General features: G+C 47.7%; 1 protein-coding gene across 6 annotated transcripts in view; it reads right to left on the reverse strand.

Moving 5' to 3' along the window:
- Afg1l (AFG1 like ATPase) overlaps positions 1–18,413 on the reverse strand; it is a 169,532-nt gene that overhangs the window by 139,911 nt on the left and 11,208 nt on the right. For all 6 annotated transcript variants that reach the window (XR_015645026.1, XR_015645027.1, XR_015645025.1 and 3 more), the window contains 1 exon segment: positions 7,348–7,571. Coding sequence is in view for 3 of the 6 variants with exons in the window: in NM_001037656.1 (NP_001032745.1) it covers positions 7,348–7,571 (224 nt within the window). In the remaining 3 variants the exon portion in view is untranslated.

An 18,413-nucleotide genomic window follows, 5' to 3' on the forward strand; every position in this document is an offset into this window, starting at 1 on the left:
AGAGATATGAACTTCATACAAAGGCATCAGCAACGGGAAACAGGAGAGCTGGTAAGGAGCTCGGGAGGGATGGCTTTAAAGGGGAGGGGGAAATAAATGTTTACATCCTGCGAACGTCGCTGGCTGTCATGCCGGCTCCTGTATGATGGACTCTGTACACTCTAAGCCTGAAAAGGGGTTGGGAGATTCTCAGTAAGGAATGCACAAGAACCTAAGTTCGGATCCCTGGCACCTGTGTAAAAGTCTGGGCGTGGGATGCAGGCAGGTGCCTGGGACCCTAGGGCTGGGGAGAGAGGGCGTGAGCTCCTAGGGGCTCGCCTGCCAGCCGGTCTAGCCAGGCAGTGAGTTCCAGATTCAGTGAGAGACCTTATTTCAAAACACAGGATGGAAGGCGGGTGAGTTGAGCCAGTGAATGAATAAAAGCTCTTGCCGCCCAACCTAATGGTCTGAGTTTGAGCCCTGTAACCCACATGGTAGAAGGAAAACGAATGCCTACCTACAAGTTCTTCTCTGACCTCACATATACCCCCAAAAGTGAAAATAAAATATAACAAAAAATGTTAAGATACATAGCATTAGTCATCTGAAAACAACAAACTTTGAACTTTAGCTTTCACACACACACACACACACACACACACACACACATGGGTGTGAGTACCCTCACACATGTGCACACATACAAGCACACACCAAGAGAGGAGAAAGATTGAGAGTGCGTTAGATTCACTGATGAGGGGGAGGTCAGAATTCGTCACAGCACGCAGCTTTACAGCGGTCGGTGCACGCATCTCATGTGGACAAGTAACGGTCGCCACCATCCTCAGGTAGAATGCACCACACAGAACTCTAGGTATCTCCACACAGCTGCCTGCACATTGTCACCTCGGACATCTTGCTACAACATCACTAGGTGAGACTTCCTCGGCCAAGACCATGGCATAGAAACCCCATGGCGTGTGTGCTCCATTGTTGAACAAAGCAGTGTTAGGTGAAATGTGACTGTGGCTGGGTACCCCAGTCTCACTTCCTTACAAACAGGCTACGAAGTCTCCTCCCAAAAGAGGAAAAATCCTGGAGCCTACACAGCCCTGATTAATGGAGAGCGAGAATGGAAGGCTGTTTAATTCTCTCCCTCCCTGACTCCAGAAACGCTTGATTCGGCTGTGTAAAAGTAATTCTAATTATAGTGATTTACATGAACTACTTATCATTTATGCCTAATTACTTCCCAGCACAATAACAATTATGCATACATTAAATGTGTTGGATTAACCTGGTTGTAAGTTTTATTTGGTAACAAAGTATCCGTGAGCTCCATTCTTCACAATCCATGGCTCCTGGGGCAAAGTCAATGCTCTGAACTCCTTCAAATGTTTACTACCGAAAGCATGGCCAAGTGAAGGAGGGACGTTCTATTTTAATATAATAGTGTAGACTTGAAGAGAAGAGAGGAGAGGAGAGAAGAGGAGAGGAGAGGGGAGGGGAGGAGAGGAGAGGGGAGGGGGTAGGGGGAGAGGCAGGAAGAAGAGGAGAGAGGAGAGGAGAAGAGAGGAGAAGAGAAGAGACAAGATGAGACGAGACAAGAAGAGGAAGAGGACCAAAATAGACCTTTAAACTTCTACATGGAGAACACACTTAAAGTTCTCAAAGTCATGCCACAAACATCATCTGGGAATTGAGAGCCCACCCACTCAGATTTCCCTCTATGACAACTAGTAGACTCGTGTTCCATTTCCCCCACTGTACTTAAGAGATAGATAGGTCTTTACAGTCTTCTAAAGTAAGGCTTTACACGTGTTTTTCTCAAACTCTATCAGATGTGTGGGTCTCAGGCTGGAAAGAGAGCTCATTCAGCAAAGAGTTTGTTATATGGTTCAAGTCCCCAGAGCCAACAGGCACTCCCTCCATGCCTGTAATGGTGGTGCAGGGGAAGTGGAAAAAGGACTGTCCCCAGGCTTGCTGGCCAATAGCCAACAGGCAAACCAGCTTCCGTTACAGATTTCTGAATAATAGATAGATAGATGGATAGATAGACAGACAGACAAACAGATAGACAGAGAGAGAGATATTCTCTAAATGAGTAAATAAGGTGGAAAGTTGCAGAACATGGTCCAAGAATAGTCATGGGAAGTGAATTCTGAGTGCTTGTGAGAAAACTCCAAGAAATCAAGAGTTTTTTTCAAAACTGCAGAATTGTTCCTTCAGATTGCCCATGACAGCTGACTATTGTCATGTGTTTATATGCCCCTTCAGAGAAACATGCCTTTGCCCCGCACTGCTTGTCTTTGTGATTGTACACTTTACCTTCAGAGTATAAACTGTCTGATGCTCTGAATAAGATTGGCTGCTGCCTGAGACTTTAGTCCTCATCTTTAGGCCCTGTTCTCCCAGAGAGAGACTAAGGAGGACAACCAAACGGTGACCTGGATCTTCCATACATGTGTGCAGGAACCGTCACACACAGAGAACAGGAGGGAAAGGAGCAGTGGGACCAGTGCACAGTATATCTGAACATTCGTGCTCTGTTCATCATGAGGAAAATTCAGGCATAGGTCTGCTTGCTTGGTTTTTCTCCATTGTTTGGGGTTCAACGTTGTTGTTGAGACAATATCTCACACAGCAGGCGGTCCAGGACAGACTGATCTAAAACAGACACAGCTCCTTCTGCCTGAGCACTGGGAATGCTACAGTAAGGCACAAAGTCTCTTTTTGGTTCTGGTTGTGTCTTATCGCAACATTCCTGAGGCAGGCTAACTTTTTGTAGAAACCTATTTTGCTGGATTGTGAAGGCTGCAAATCGAAACTGCACGGTGCTGTCTCTCACCACATGGTGAATGGCATCGTCCCAGAAGCACAGGAGAGGCGCAGATTACATAAGGAACGCTACGGCAGTAGGTGTGGCCTAGTTAGATGAGCACTGGACTTGCTTAGCGCGTCAGGATCAGAATTCTATGCCCAACAACATCTAACCAGGCACAAAAGACTACAATCCTAGCGCTCATCAGAAAGAAGAGGATCAGAAGCAAGCTCAGGGTTATCCTCAACAACATACGTGTTCAGGGCCAGCCTGTGCTAAGAGCCGTCTTGGGGTTGAGGATGTGGTTTCACTGCTAAAGTACAGAAGCAGGAGGCCCTGAGTTCGGATCCTACCACCCACATAAAAGGCACGGTCCAGAGGTGTACACCTGTGATTCCAGCACTGCGGTGGCAGAAGCACGGAGATCCTTGCTGGCTAGCCAGTCTAGCCGATCAGAGAGCTCCATAGTCAGTGAGAGACACTGTCTCAAAAACAGAGTGGAGGGCCAGCAAGATAGGTCGGGGGGTAAAGGTGGTACTGCCAACTCTGATAACCGGAGTGAAATGCCTAGAGCCCGTAACAGAAGGAAACAAAACCTCCTCTAGGGAGAACTTTGGTTTGGTGATGCTATGTGAACATGTTTTTTGTTTTAATCCCGGGTGTAGGATGTGGGGCTGCTTCGGTTTGCCCACAGCCGTTAACCATGATTGCCTCGTGGTCTAGGAGGGGTGTGATGTTTAACACCAGCTGCAGATAGTTTAACTCTGGGGACTTCGGAGAGGGAAGAGGTCGGGAGGGAAGTAATAGGGGAAGATAATAAAAGTTCAGATTTGACCTTCAGCCTAGATACTCACAGACAGACACACAGACACTCACAGACACTCACAGACAGACACAGACAGATACACAGACACTGACTAACAGACACACACACACAGACACACAGACACTCAGACACACAGATTCTCTCTCATACACACACACACACACACACACACACACACACACACACATACACACACACACCACAAATGTATATACAAAGGATCCTATTTCAAAAAACTGAAACAGAAAGCCTCAGGCAGTGGAAGGCTGGGCAGTCGAATGTGCCTTTGTAACTGGTGAGAGCAGCCTTAATCCTTGCCAAGGGGAGCACCTTGAAGACCTAAGGACCTCGCCAGTCCTGCCTCTCAAAAGCCCCACACTTCCCAATTCCCAGCAAACCACATCCATAGCTCATCGAGAATGGGATCAGTGAGTCCTTATAGAAGAGGACCAAGGGAGTCAGTCACCCTTCCACCAATGAGAACACAGATAGCAATCCACAGCAGTAGGAGGGCCTTCGCCAGTACCCATCGGCCAGCCGCCTTCACCATGAACTTCCAGCTTCTCAACTCCAAGAAGTGATGTCCTGTGTTTACACTCTCCCAGCTAAAGATATTTGTTGTAGCGGCCTAAGGTGCTGAAGATATGGACTGAGTGGATTGCAGCCAAGCCCGTGAGCCCAGTTAGAGTGGGAGTGCGTGTCCCTGTCTTCTCACGTGTGATCTTAGTTTCCAATATCTCCTTCTCATTGAGACACAAAAGCATCATTACTCCTTTCGATCAAACTGTATTAACTCAACGCAAGCCTCTCGTTTACATAAAAAGCAAGATGCTGGGGCTGGCGACATGGCCGAGTGGCTAAGAGCATCCTCTCTTCTACCCTGGTTTGACCGCCAAGACCACATGGTGGCTCTCTCCCTCCGGAACTGCGGTCCCAGGGGACCACGCCCCCTTCTTGCCTCCGAGGACATCCCATGCATGTGTGTGCAGACTTCCATGCAGGCAAAACACCCAAACTCATAACAAAATAAAAATACTTCTAAAGTAAGACCTTTTTCTCCCTTGCTTTTTGCAAGACGGGGTCTCACTACATAGCTGTGGCTGTTCTGAAACTTACTATGTAGACTATGCTGGCCTCTAACTCCCAGAGTTCCCCTGCCTCCATATCCTGAGTGCTGGGATTAAAGGTGTGCCAGTACGCCAGTATAAGAGATTTTTTTAACTTTTTTAAATTAATTTATTTATGTATATGAGTACACTGTGGCTGTGTTCAGACACACCAGAAGAGGGCATCGGATCCCATTACAGATGGTTGTGAGCCACCATGTGGTTGCTGGGAATTGAACTCAGGACCTCTGGAAGAGCAGCCAGTGCTCTTAGCCACTGAGCCATCTCTCCAGCACCATAAGAGATTTTGAACACTCAGAAGGGATTGTTTTTTTATATTTGTAGGGGTTTGCTTGTTCATATAATTTACAGTACTGGGGACAAAAGCCGGGGTCTCCACCATGCTAGGTGAGAGACTATCATGGATCTAGTACTCCACATCCTGCACAAGCATTTTAAAAGCTAAAATTACTGGCTGAGTGTGATGCTGCACACGTTTAATTAACTTAGGAGGTAGAGGCAAGCAGACCTCGCTAAGTTGAGAACAGGCTGAGCTACAAAGTAAGTTTGAGGCTAGCAGAGCTACGGAGTAAGACTGTGTCTTAAAAGATAAGAATATTCAATTTAAGTAAATAACTAATAATAAAATTACTTTCACTGGACTTTTCTCTTGTAAGTTTGTGTCATCGCCTGAGGGGTTTGTTTGCATTTTTAATGTGCAGGTGCGTGTCTGCATAAATGCACGCCATGTGCGAGAGGACAGCATGCCAGCCAGAAGAGGACATCAGATCCCCTAGAGCTGGAGTGACAGACATTTGTGAGCCCTTACGTGGGTTCTTTAGAAGAGCAGTGAGTACTTATAACCACTGAGCCATCTCTCAAGCCCCTCATCAGAGTTTTAAATGAACTATTAATACTATGTGTCACACGGTGCCTCCTTTCCTAAAGCCCTTACAGTGAAGGGATGGTTGGGTGATGGGAAGCAGCAAAATGGCGGCCAGTCAATTAGGGAAGGATAGTTTCTCAGGTGTACAGCTCCTCTTACTACTAAAGTGACGTCCTCTGATGATGCTGGCCTCTACAGCCGGAGAAGGTATGGGTTTCTTACTGAGCCGAATTTCAGCTAAGGCTCAAAGCAGAGGGAGACAGGAGGCAAATGCTCCATCCACCCCAGAAGCTCACATCCATGTGTGGATTATTTTAAAAGAAAAACTAGGCACCATAGCGTGTACCTCCCACTCAGTGGTTAGAGTGCCTATCCGTGTGCAGAGTCCAGGGCTTAATCCCCAGTGCCACCAGATGGGGAAAAAAACCTGTGTAAGAGTTTGAAGCCAGCATGGTCTACACAGCAAGATCCTATTGATTAATTAATTAACCAATCGATTAATAAGGAACAGGCAAAGGGAATTGGTAAGCGTGATCAAGGCAGAAAGTTGTTAGCTGGGTAAGAGAGTGCAGGGAAGGGTAGTAGGAAAAGCATCTGAAGGTTAGGGTTCAGTTAAGAGATCTCCCTCCCCGGGGATGAGGAATTTCCCAGGCAGCTACCACAGCAAGGTGCGTTAGAGCCTGTGGCTGTGCGTGGCTGAGCCTGACATGAATCCTCAGAAACATAAGGGTATACAGACGAAATCCACTTGCTGCCTGCTTCTTGCCCATAGAAGTTGAGGCTGGGGACTAGAAAAGTGACTCAGCGGTTAAGAGCACTGACCACTCTTACAGAGGACCCTGGTTCGGTTCCCAGCACCCACACAGCTGCTTACAGCCTTCCACAACCACAACTGTTGGGAACCCGACGCCCCCTTCTGGCCTCCTCAGGCATGTGGTGCGCAGACACACATGCCGACAAAAGCCTTGCTTTGTTTTCTTTTTTTAAGAAAAAGGTGGAAGAGGAGGGAAAGAAGAAATCCAGAGGAACTAAAGCACTCCATGCAACTGGGTTGTGGGACAACACCTTATGTTCCCTCTGGCCTGAGTGGACTCAGGAAAAGGGATCCAGAGAGAGCATTAGAGAAAGGACCAAAAATGGCTGAGTGCAATGCCAGGAGGTCTCAGCAGGAGGCAGGGGTAGGAAGTGTTGTCTCAGTCACAAGAAGGCAGTCAAACAATGGGACACCATGAGAGTCCCCAGGAGGCTTTCCGGAACCTGCCAAGGTGCCCCATAACCAAGGGCCAGCCGCACCTTCTGTTCAACCGCACCTTAGACAGCTGTTCACCCTACTCTTTCTCCTTTCTTCTGACCCACAGAAGTGGAGCAAAGCAGAGGAAGAGGGGAGAGGTGGTTCTCGTACACGCGTGCATGCACTCACGCACGCACGCACTACACCTCTCCGCCCCTGCCAGCTTCCAGGGTGAGGCTTGAGGACCAGGATAGGGATGGCGATGGGGTGGGGACAGGATGGGGATGGAGGAGTCGCACAGAAGCTTCACTTAGCCAGGGTTACAGGATGAATAATTACGAAGCTGCCTGGATAGGTGAAGGTAAGAGAACGCTAAGGAACATCAAAAGCAGGAACAGAGGTCCAGCCAAGTCTGTGAAAAACCTTCATGTGGTTTCAGGGCTGTCCCCCCTCCCCCACCCAGCACCATATCTACTTTAGAAAGTTCGAGAACCTCACCTTTGAAAAGAGCCCTCCTTCCTCTATGTTGTATCCTTTAAGGTCCTCCTGTAACTTCTGCAAACACTGAACGACTCTTCTTTGATGTTCATCGTTCTTCAGCTCCTGAGCTTTGATCAGAAAGTCGTAGTGGGCCAGAGGCCCGTGGCAAACAGCCAAAGCTCTCGAATGGGCCTCGGAAGCGGCTGTTGGGCGCACACCCTCCAATGTCTGGACTGTGTAGGCTATAAACAAAAACATGCAAGATCTTAGACTCCATTCACTCATTTCGACCACGTCTTGGGCGAGCAGTTGGACTCCTTACATAGCTCAGGATAGCCTTGACCTGCATATCCTCCTGCATTTATCTCCCAAGTGGGTGGACCACAGGCTACTTGGCCTGTCCCTGGTCCCTAGTTATTAAGAGTTCCGACAAAGGATCGCCTCGGAATTCTATGAGAAGAGCTGGAGAGGCGACCTGGTGGTAAGCGTGCAGACCAAAGCTCAGTTCCCAGCACCCACGCGGAGTGAGGGCCTCACAACTCCAGCTCCAGCTCCAGGAAAAAACTCTGTCGCCCTCTTCTGGCCTCGGAAGGTACTGCACTCAAGTGGCAAACCCACACACAGTTATATACACATAATTTTTCTAACATTTTAAAGGGAGCGGGGAAGGAAGCTGGGCAGTTAAGAGAAGTAACTGCTCTTTCAGAGGGTCAGTCTCCAGCATCCACATTGGGCAGCTCACAACGATCTGTAATTCGGGGAATCTAACATCCTCTGGCACAACGTGGTGCATATAAAGTAAAGGAAATAAATAAATAAATGGCTAGCTTCTGACTTGGATAGCTTTAAGACAGAGACGTTTGCCGAAAAGATGGAGCAAGCAGAAGACTGAATTTTCAACCCCATGCACAGAAAGAACTCTGGGGAGGGCAGGAGCCTAGAGGTTGAACTTCCTAAGTACTGCTATGTGAAGAGAGATCTGAGAGCTTCCGGGTCAGTGAGCACAGCTACATACGGAGACGGAGGCGTGCCTGCCCCGCGTGCTCGCTGGTTTTTCATGTCGCGGGGCTGTACCTTTATAACAAATGAGTCGTAAGCCTGAGTTGTGTGAGCTATTCTAGATAATTGCCAGAGATGAGGTGGGAAAGGTCATGGAAGCCCCTGAATCCACGGGCTGCCTGCCGGGCAGAGACGTGGGTACCGGGCCACCCCATTTGCAGCTGGCATAGGAAGGGGAGCCACACAGCGGCACTGGGGAATGTGCTCTTCAGTCCTGGTGCTCAGCGTCAGCATGGAATTGGTTCTTGGGCTTGCACCTGATACTGAAAGATCTCAGAAGCCTGGCGGTGGTGGTGGCGGTGGCGGCGACACTCACCTTTAATCCCAGCATTTAGGAGGCAGAGGCAGGCAGATCTCTGAGTTCAAGACCAGTCTGCTCTATAGAGTGAGTCTCGGAACAGCCAGGGCTACACAGAGAGACCCTGTCTCAGAAAACAAACAATTCCGACTCTCACAATCAGAGGAGAATGCTTTTTTCATTCTCTTAATTTTCTGAAGTTTAACCAAATTAAAAAAACTCAAAGCAATACCACTTTCTTTCCCTCTTTCCTGCAATCCTCTCCCCTTTCTCAGTTCCATGGCCATTCCATGGCCGTTCCCTGGTCCCCTTCGTCACACGATGTGCTTGCTCAGACTCTCCTTAGGTTGTGGCCGGGTCCCCTTACTCTGCTTACTGCCATCACACTGATCTAGGACACCTTCCACCAACCCAAGTGTGACTCCATCAACACACAAAGCTGCAACCTATCCAAAGGCCTTAATTGGCTTCCTCTGCGACTCTAGAATCAGGCAGCACAGCACGCCAAGAAATTCAGTCCACGTTCCAGCGAGCTAGGCGGAGGTTAGTTTCATAGCATGCTGAGGAAACCAGGAACAAAAGCAAAAGCAATCTGCTATAAGCTTTGATATCCTGTTTAATGAGTGATTTTCATATTCCCACTTTTTTTTTATATACACAGAAATCTTCCATTCAGTTTAGGGCCAGTGAGAAGACTTGAGGGTCAAGGCACTTTCTTACAAGCTGATGCCCTGAGCTTGACCCCTAGAGCCCTCATATAGGTAGAAGGTGGGCTGTCCTCTGACCTTCACATACAGGCTGTGGCATGTACACACCCACACATGCACATCATACACATACATAACAATAACTTAAAATATTTATTTACTTTACATATATGAGTATACTGTAGCAGTCCTCAGACACATCAGAAAAGGGCGTCAGATCCTATTACAGATGGTTGTGAGCCACCATGTGGTTGCTGGGATTTGAACTCAGGACCTCTGGAAGAGCAGTCAGTGCTTTTAACTGCTGAGCCATCTGTCCAGATTCATAAATAAAATTTAAAATCCTCAATTCATTAAAGAAAAGTGGGAAAAAAAGGAGCACACCTATACCCACATAACTCACATTTCCCAACAGACCCCTGGCCATTTCCCCACCTTTTGGGATCACATTAAGTAAAACGGCAAGTAAAGGTTAACACGGAAGGACTGAGATAGCAATTGACTGTTTCCACAACTGGCTCTTAACAACAATTGGAGTGACTGAAGGAAGGAGAGGGAGCGGGATGGGGGTTGTATCATCATCATCATGCCCAGAAAAGTAAAGGGTGATACTCTACAAACAATGCTGTTTCACTGAATATCTACTTCCTTTCATCCAATCAGAAATTCTAGTATATGCTAGGCAGCAGGTACCTATATGACCATCACCATAAAAACCTTATGCTGGGCCAGCAAGATGGCTCACCCAGCAAAAGCACTTGCCACCAATCCTGATGATGTGCTTCTAATCCCTAGAGCCTGCTTAGCAGGCGGAGAGAGAGAACCCACTTTCACAAGCTGTCCTCTGACCTACACACATGTGCCTGGAACTAACTCAGTAGAACAAGGTGGCTGTGAACTCAGGAATCGCCTGCCTCGGCCTCTGCCTGTCTCCTTAGTGGTGGATCAAAAGTGCACACAACCACGCCACACTGGATACATTTCAATCTTCTGTATACCTTTTCGATTATCTCGTTCGTTCCTCACTAACAGCCGCTGTGCTATCTCATCAGCTTCCCTCCGTACTGCCTACCAGTTGTGTTTTCGCTCTTCTGTCTTTGTATTTGTTTGAGACAGTCTCCCTGTGTAGCTTGTGCTGTCCTCTAACTCACAGCCCCTCCTTCTCTCTGTCCTCTCCATTCTGGGACTATCCATGTGTGTCGCCACACCAGGCTTTCTCCTCAATTTTTTTTCTTATCACTCAACTCTTAATTTATTTTTAAAACATCAAAATTAACAAAAGCGTCCGGAGCCCCATTCTGGGACATATGCCCTCCTCCCTTCCTGTCACAACTCAACCTCTGGAGCCTTTCCCGGCCACAGGTCATGCCCTGCTCACTCTCAGCCTAGGATAACAGGCCTCGATGAGATGGCTCCTGACAAGGCCTCATCGCTGCCAAACTCAGGAGCAGCAACTTGGTCTTCCTGTCCCCGTCCACGTGTGTAAAAGATTTCACTTCCGAAGGCCATGCACTGGAAAGCCTGGAGACAAGACACCCTGTGTCGCTCGCAACTTAGCCCTCTTCACTGCTTGTCTTGTTTCTTGGTGATTCCTTAGTACTCTATACATTCTTCTCTTTTCAAAAAAGAAACCGAAGGTGAACCGAGGAAGAGGCGTTTGCTCAGCCAGTCAGCAGCCGTGGAGAGACTCTCGCTGCAAGATGCCCAAGGCTGAGATTGGCCAGCCCAGCCCTGGAGAGCAGCTGTATAAACCAAAATACAAAAGACTCTTCCAAAGCCGCTCTAAATTAAATCTGCTACTACATCAGTAGACTCAAATTATGTGATGCTGCTACCATATTATTTTGATTTGTATTAATTTGTCTTATTGTACTCCAAATGGACAGTGGGAAAAATGCCTTCTGAGGTTCCATACGCTAATCTACCAACAAAAGTGGGAGATTTTAGAAGCCCAGAAGTCCATGTTGTTCTTCCTAACACCTCAATGTTGTATCTTATGTCAAACTTTCTGCAAACCAAGCTTCTGGGAGACTGTGCTATGCACATAGCCCACTGGCTGTACAACTTAGTCAGGGCTGGATGTAGTGGTGCACGCCTGTTGTCCCAGCTACATGGTGGGGCGGTGAGGTGTGTGTGTGTGTGTGTGTGTGTGTGTGTGCGTGTGTGTGTGTGTGTACATGTGTGTGTATGTGTATACATGTGTATGTACATGTGTGTCTATGTGTGTGTGTCTATGTGTGTGTGTATACATGTGTGTGTATGTGTGTGTGTACGTGTGTGTGTCTATGTGTGTGTCTATGTGTGTGTTGTGCTGTGTTGAGTGTATGTGTGTGCATCTGTGTGTGCATCTGTTTTGTGTTGAATGTGAGCATGAGTGTGCCCCATCACACATGTCACCTCCCAGAGTTGGTCCTTGCTCTCCCCCTCTGATTTCTGTGGCTGTGCTGTATGTTCCAGACCGGCTTTTTCCTGGCCTCACCATTGCAAGGCAGGCATCCTGGGGTAGCAGCAGGCACATGGCCCCTGGGAATCAGACTTGTGCGCTCGGTCATGTGTGGCTAACTCTTTTCCCTACTGAGACATTTCCAGAGACTTCAGCCCTAATAGAATGGCTGAGGGTTCAAGGCTAGGCTGGGCCACAAAGTGAAATCCTGTCTCGAAGAGAAGGGGGAGAGAAGTAAGGGAGTCATTATCAGGACAGTCTGAAAAGCATCAAAAGTTAATGCTCCTCAAAGTCTGAGGCACAAGTTCAAGACCACTGGGCTACACAGTGAGATCTCCTTCCCTTCCTAATACCCTGAAGAAACACAAAATCAGCAGATTAAGAGGGGTTTGCATGGATGCCGTAAACACCAAATGCCCGCTGATCACTTCAGCAGGGTTAGGTTTTCTTTTCACAGTGGATTCCAAGCCAGGCACATGGTATTCCCTGTACCTGGGTAAGTGGAGGCAGGATGGTCAGACCAGTGTAGACTCCAAGACTCCAGCTCAAAAACAAGTTTTAAAGAATCAAAATTGGGAGTCATATTAAAATTCAAGGCCTAAGTCGCTGGTCAGCAAGGCCCTGGACTCAATCCCCAACAGCAACATAAAAATGTTTAATTTTTTTTTTCAAAAAGAACATGTCTGATGCAATTCTGAAGGTTAAAGGAAGGGAAGCCAGCATTAACAGTCACCGCTAAAGCCATGAAACTGCACTTTCCTTCTATTATCTGACTTTTGGAAACAAACAAACAACAAAAACAACAACAAAACTGAAGGAGGCAGTTTCTCCTCACAGGGGTAACTAAAGTAACTGAAGAGGGCGGTGATGGTTTGTATGTGCTAGGCCCAGGGAGTGGCACTGTTGGGAGGTGTGGCCTTGTTGGAGGAGATGTGGCCCTGTTGGAGTAGGTGTGGCCCTGTTGGAGTAGGTGTGGCCTTGTTGGAGCAGGTGTGTCACTGTGGGTGTGAGCTTAAGACCCTCCTTCTAGCTGCCTGGAAGCCAGTATTCTGCTAGCAGCCTTCAGATGAAGACGTAGAACTCTCAGCTTCTCCAGGACCATACCTGCCTGGACACTGCCATGCTTCCTACCATGATGATCATGGACTGAACCTCTGAACCTGTAAGCCAGCCCCAATTAAATGTTGTCCTTATGAGACTCGTCGTGGTCATGGTGTCTGCTCACGGTAGTAAAACCTTAACTAAGAGAGGCAGGAAAGCAGAAGTCTAGCCAGGATGCAGAGGGAAAGTTTGGGAAGCTTGTTGAGCCAACACCTCATTAAAACCACCAAGACAGGGCTGGAGAGATGGCTCAGTGGTTAAGAGCACCGACTACTCTTCCAGAGGTCCTGAGTTCAAATCCCAGCAACCACATGGTGGCTCACAACCATCTGTAATAAGATCTGATGCCCTTTTCTGGGGTGTCTGAAGACAGCTGCAGTGTACTCATATACATAAAATAAATAAATCTTAAACAAAAAAAACAAAAAAAAAAAAAAAACCCTACCATGACAGACACAACAGACTATACTCGGGTTGGTCACGGCCAGGTCACAGACAGGAAACCAAGACTCAAATGCAGACCTCTCAGGCCCTCCTCCTTAATCTTCCTGGTCAGTCAGTGCCTGGATGTCCGTTCTGTTCTCCATGCTGGAATTCTGCCCTCCAACATGGTAGGGTCATGGGTCATCATGGTGCTGGCAAAATTCTTCCAACACCGCTGCTCTGGCTAAACACCCTAAGTCAAAGGCTCAGAGAAAGTCTTCCTGCGTGCGTCTACAAGCCCTTGTGTTTCACACAGCTGACCTGAAGGAATTGTGAGGGTAATTAGACTTGCATACAATTACACTTGTCAAATATAGTATACAGACACTAGATGAAGACAGAAAGGTAGAGTCCTCCGCTACGACCTCCGCTACGACCTCCGCTATGAAGCTGACACCCAGTTAAGTCAGATCACAAAGGAAACGCAAAGTCGCAGTGGCTACAACAAATGGATGAACCTACTGACACGGAATTTAACCACGGTGCGCTTAGGTTTAAAATGTTAGCTGGGGGGCTGGGGATTTAGCTCAGTGGTAGAGCACTTGCCTAGCAAGCACAAGGCCCTGGGTTCGGTCCCCAGCTCCGAAAAAAAGAAAAAAAAAAAAAAGAAAAAAAAAAAGTAAAATGTTAGCTGGGAGCCGGGTGTGGAACACGTCAGAGGCTGGGGCAGGGGGGTTGCCACAATCCTGAGACCAACCTGAGCCACGCAGCAAGACAGTCTCAAGAATGAGAACGACTTCGCTGGACATGCTAGCGTCCTGTGTCACCTCAGCATCTTAGCTGCCAAGGCAGAAGAACTGCACATCTGAGAGCGGCCTGGCTACCCTGCCAGACCCTGTCTCAAAAAACTCCTTAACTGGGGTTGGGGATTTAGCTCAGTGGTAGAGCGCTTGCCTAGGAAGCGCAAGGCCCTGGGTTCGGTCCCCAGATCAAAAAAAAAAAAAAAAGAAAAAGAAAAACCTTAACGGTCTGTAAAAGGATCAACCAAATAATAAAATAATGAAAAATGAAAATAAAAAACCATTGAACAGAGGAGCTCATGAAGCAGTAAAGAACTGGAGGAAGGCAGCGTCTACGATACAAAACTCTGTGCACAACACAACACTGCAAATGCCATCCTATGGAGCTAAACGGCCTGTAACTGCGCTCTCAGAAACGCAGATGGACAGAGTCTGACAAAACACTGCCCTTAGCGAGGGAAGGGCGGAGCCGTGAGATCACAGAGCCAAAGATAGCAGCCTAGATCAGGAAGTTAAGGAACGGTGAGCGGAAATGACACTTCCCTTGGGATCTAAAGGACAGAAAGAGTTCAGCCAGGGGAAGGAAGGGAGGTGGCACAACAGCAGGCCAGGAGGCTCTAGTGCATGTGTGAGCTCGAACCCAGTTCGGCGTGGCTCTGCAAAGTGGAGGGAGGTGCCAGGGACTGAGAGTGGGAGCCTATCTCAAAGATGAAGGAAAAAGAAAGTCTAAGTAGTGATACTAATCAACATGCAAGGTCTTTATGAAAATCTTTCACAAAGGCATAAGCAAAATATGAGAGAAGCATGTTATAAGAAGAAAAGATAAAATGTTATAAATTACCAATTATTCCCAATTAATTCACAAAATAAGTATTTCCCCAAATCCTAACCTAAAGCCCTTAGAAGATAATGGAGGCGGGGCTGTGGAGATGGCTCCGTTGGTGAAGTGCCAGCCAGCCAGCCAAGCTTGAGGCCCTCAGTCAGGACCCCAGCACCACCCACAGTGCAGACTGCAACCCCAGCATGGGAGGCAGAGCCAACTGACCCCTAGAACTCACGGCCAGCCAGTCTAGCCAATCAATGAGCTGTCTCGAAAACCAAGGCAGAGAGGAAAGGGAGAAGACTGGACAGAACCTATGTCCTCCCCCTCACAAGAACAGGTACGTGCGACACAAGCACGAATGCTCACCATACCCAGAAATAAAGCGACAGTAGGCTCCTGACTCCCAAAACTGGGAATGAACGTGAAATGCCCCAATAGATAGAGCCATTTCCCTGCACTTGGGAGTGGGAGGCAGCTAGAGGACCTCGGTTCAAGGTCACCATCAGCTACAAACTAGAGTTGTATAGCAGCTTGGGATACAGCAGACTATCTCCGTCCTCTGCCTCCTCAGAAAAACAAAACAAAGCCAAATAAACAAACAAAAAGCAAAAACAGTGAACGAGCCATGGCTGGGACAGATATTCCAAAGAGAAATGGAATAAATCAATCTTTTGAATTTTTTTTAAAGATTGATTTATTTATTATATATATACGTACACTGTAGCTGTCTTCCCACACACTAGAAGAGGGCATCAGATCCCATTACAGATGGTTGTGAACCGCCATGTGGTTGTCAGGATTTGAACTCAGGACCTCTGGAAGAGCAGTCAGTGCTCTTAACCACTGAGCCATCTCTCCAGCCCGAATTTTTTAAACTAAAAGTAAGAGGACAACTTTTGGCAGTCCGGTCTCTCCTTCCAGCCTGAGTCCCAGGGATAGCTCAGGTGACTGGGCTTGGGGCAAGCACTCTACCCACCGAACAGCTCAGATGGAAAATCTCACTGCTGGTATTATTATTATTATTATTATTATTATTATTATTATTATCATTATTATTATTATTTTGTCACTCCATTGGTAAGTACCCGTTTGTCATCCATTTTAAGAAGATATCTGTATAACTCTCTATTTATCAAGTATCTACAGTGCCCTAGTGGGGGCAGAAAGTCATCTGTTGAGTGGGAGAAGCTCGCTCTGGGAGGCAACAGACCTCAACAACTAACATCTAGAAACTGAAAAACGAAAGACTTTAACTTAGATTATATTACACACCAGAATTCCTGCCAGGTGGTTTGCTGGGGGCGGCTTGCTCGTTCTGGGATGGGGCTGTACACAGCCAGACTGACCTCAAACTCAATCTGCGCTAAGGACAGCCGTAAACTGCTCACTCTCCCGCCACCTCCCAAGTGTTGCCATTATAAATCCACGCCGCCACATCCAGATTTACTGTAAATATTCTTAAGTCAAAACAAATAACCAGGCGTATAAGGCTTTAGTCGGGAGGGGTGTGTGGACTGCAGGGCTTGCTCCGCCCACGCCCAGCTTATGGATCACCGTGGCCACTTTCCTGCCACAACAGAGACCACAAAAGTGTGTTCTGCTAGACAGAAAGTGTGGTTCTATGTAGTTTGCTCTTTCTCTTCCGATCAAAGATTGAGAAGTTTTCTCTGCAGACCCCTAAGAGAGACGGGGTCTACTGAGCCTTCAGTTTCTCGGCTGATTACGGTCGGCTCCTCGGCACTGGAGGGAGCGGGACTGAGGCACACAGCAAGCTCTGAGACTACAGACTAAAGACCTGAGCTTCGAACCCAGGAACGTGTTGTCTTCAGCGGGGAGTAAAGGTGACCTCAGACCTTTCGGAGTTTTCTATCTACAACAAAACTGAACCAGGGAGCTGTACCAAGGCTGGTGTTGTGACACCTGAAATCCCAGCGCCCCACAGGTGAAGGTCAGAGGATCACAAATTCTAAAACAACCAGGGCTACATGGCGAGAGCCTACAGGTAGAGAGAAAGAGGGGGTAGAGGGCCCGAGGGGAGGGGTAGACAAAGCAAAACCTTCGTCACAGAAGTCTATTCGAGTGTCTATTAAGCAGAAGCAAACTAAGTATGGGGTTGATGTCAACCAACCTCGCCCATACACGCTATCATTCCCAGCCGGGAAGAGCACCGCACCTGTACTTAGGATTCTGCAAGCCAGTGACTTCTTCGAAGAGCCAGAACAATGCAAACCAGAGCCAGAGTAGCCTGCATCAGCTTGGCGTCTGACCTGCCATGTGTCTGACTATTCAGATAGCGTCTGAGGCCTGAAGCAGAGATCTCCCCTCTGCTGTAACCATCCGGCTGTGGTGGTTTGAATGATGGTCCCCACGGATTTAAATGTTTGACCTCACTTAGAGGAAACACTTGGGAGGGGTTAGGTGTGGCCTTGTTGGAGAAGGTGTGCCACTGGGGGTGGGCTTGGAGGTTTCAAAAACCCACCCCATTCCCAGCCTCTCCCCCCTCCCCTTCCTCCTCCCCTCCCCCTCACCCCTCACCTCTCCCCTCCCCCTCCTCTATCCTTTCCCCTCCCTCCGCTCTCTCCCCTCCCCTTCCCCCTCCCCTCCCTCTCTTCTCCCCCCCCCCACTCTTCTCCCCTCTCTCTCCCTTTCCCCTCCCTCCCTTGCACAGTAGCTGAGCCACTGCTCCAGAGCCAGGCCTGCTACCTAAAACGAGACGCTTTCTTTTCTCGGTCACCTCGATCACGCGGTGTTGTCACAGCAAGCAAGGGTAACTAAAACATTGCCTGATTATAAAATGCTGGTTTGTGAGAAGGGAGAGGCTGAGTTCCAAGTAAAATGAAGGGCCTGATATGTCCCCACTTTCCAATAATGAAGTATTTAAAAGCACCTTGATTTACCCATGACTTTCTTCTGTAACTATAAAGACGACATCGTGGACACCATTGGAATGTGGTGTTTGGGACAGTTCCTGTAACTAGGAATCATTCCACTCCTAGTTATAAATTCAACAGAGACTGTATTTCTATAACTAAACATATACACAGACATATTCACAGCAGTATCAGAACTGTTAGCTATAAATTGTAAAATACCCCAGTACCTAAAAATGTACAATGGATTTAAAACTGTAGTATTGAGGACAGAAGAAGCAGCTCAAGGGTTAAGAGCACTTGTGATGGCTTGCCAACATATGCAACTCTAGTTCTGAGGGCTCCAACAGCCTCTTCTGACTTCCGAGGGCACGAGGTGTGCACGTGGTGCACATACATTCATGCAAACCAAACACTCATGCACATAAAATAAAATCAATCTGAAAGTAAATTAGCATTAGGAATTAGAGGCTTAGACTAATACTAGAATGTTCGCCTAACACATCTAAGGCTCTGGGTTTGATCCCCAGTATAATAAAAGGGGGAAAAAGTTGTTTGCT

This window comes from Rattus norvegicus, chromosome 20 (genome assembly GCF_021556685.1).
Source record: "Rattus norvegicus strain SHRSP/BbbUtx chromosome 20, alternate assembly SHRSP_T2T, whole genome shotgun sequence".
In the NCBI taxonomy this organism is placed as follows: domain Eukaryota; kingdom Metazoa; phylum Chordata; class Mammalia; order Rodentia; family Muridae; genus Rattus; species Rattus norvegicus.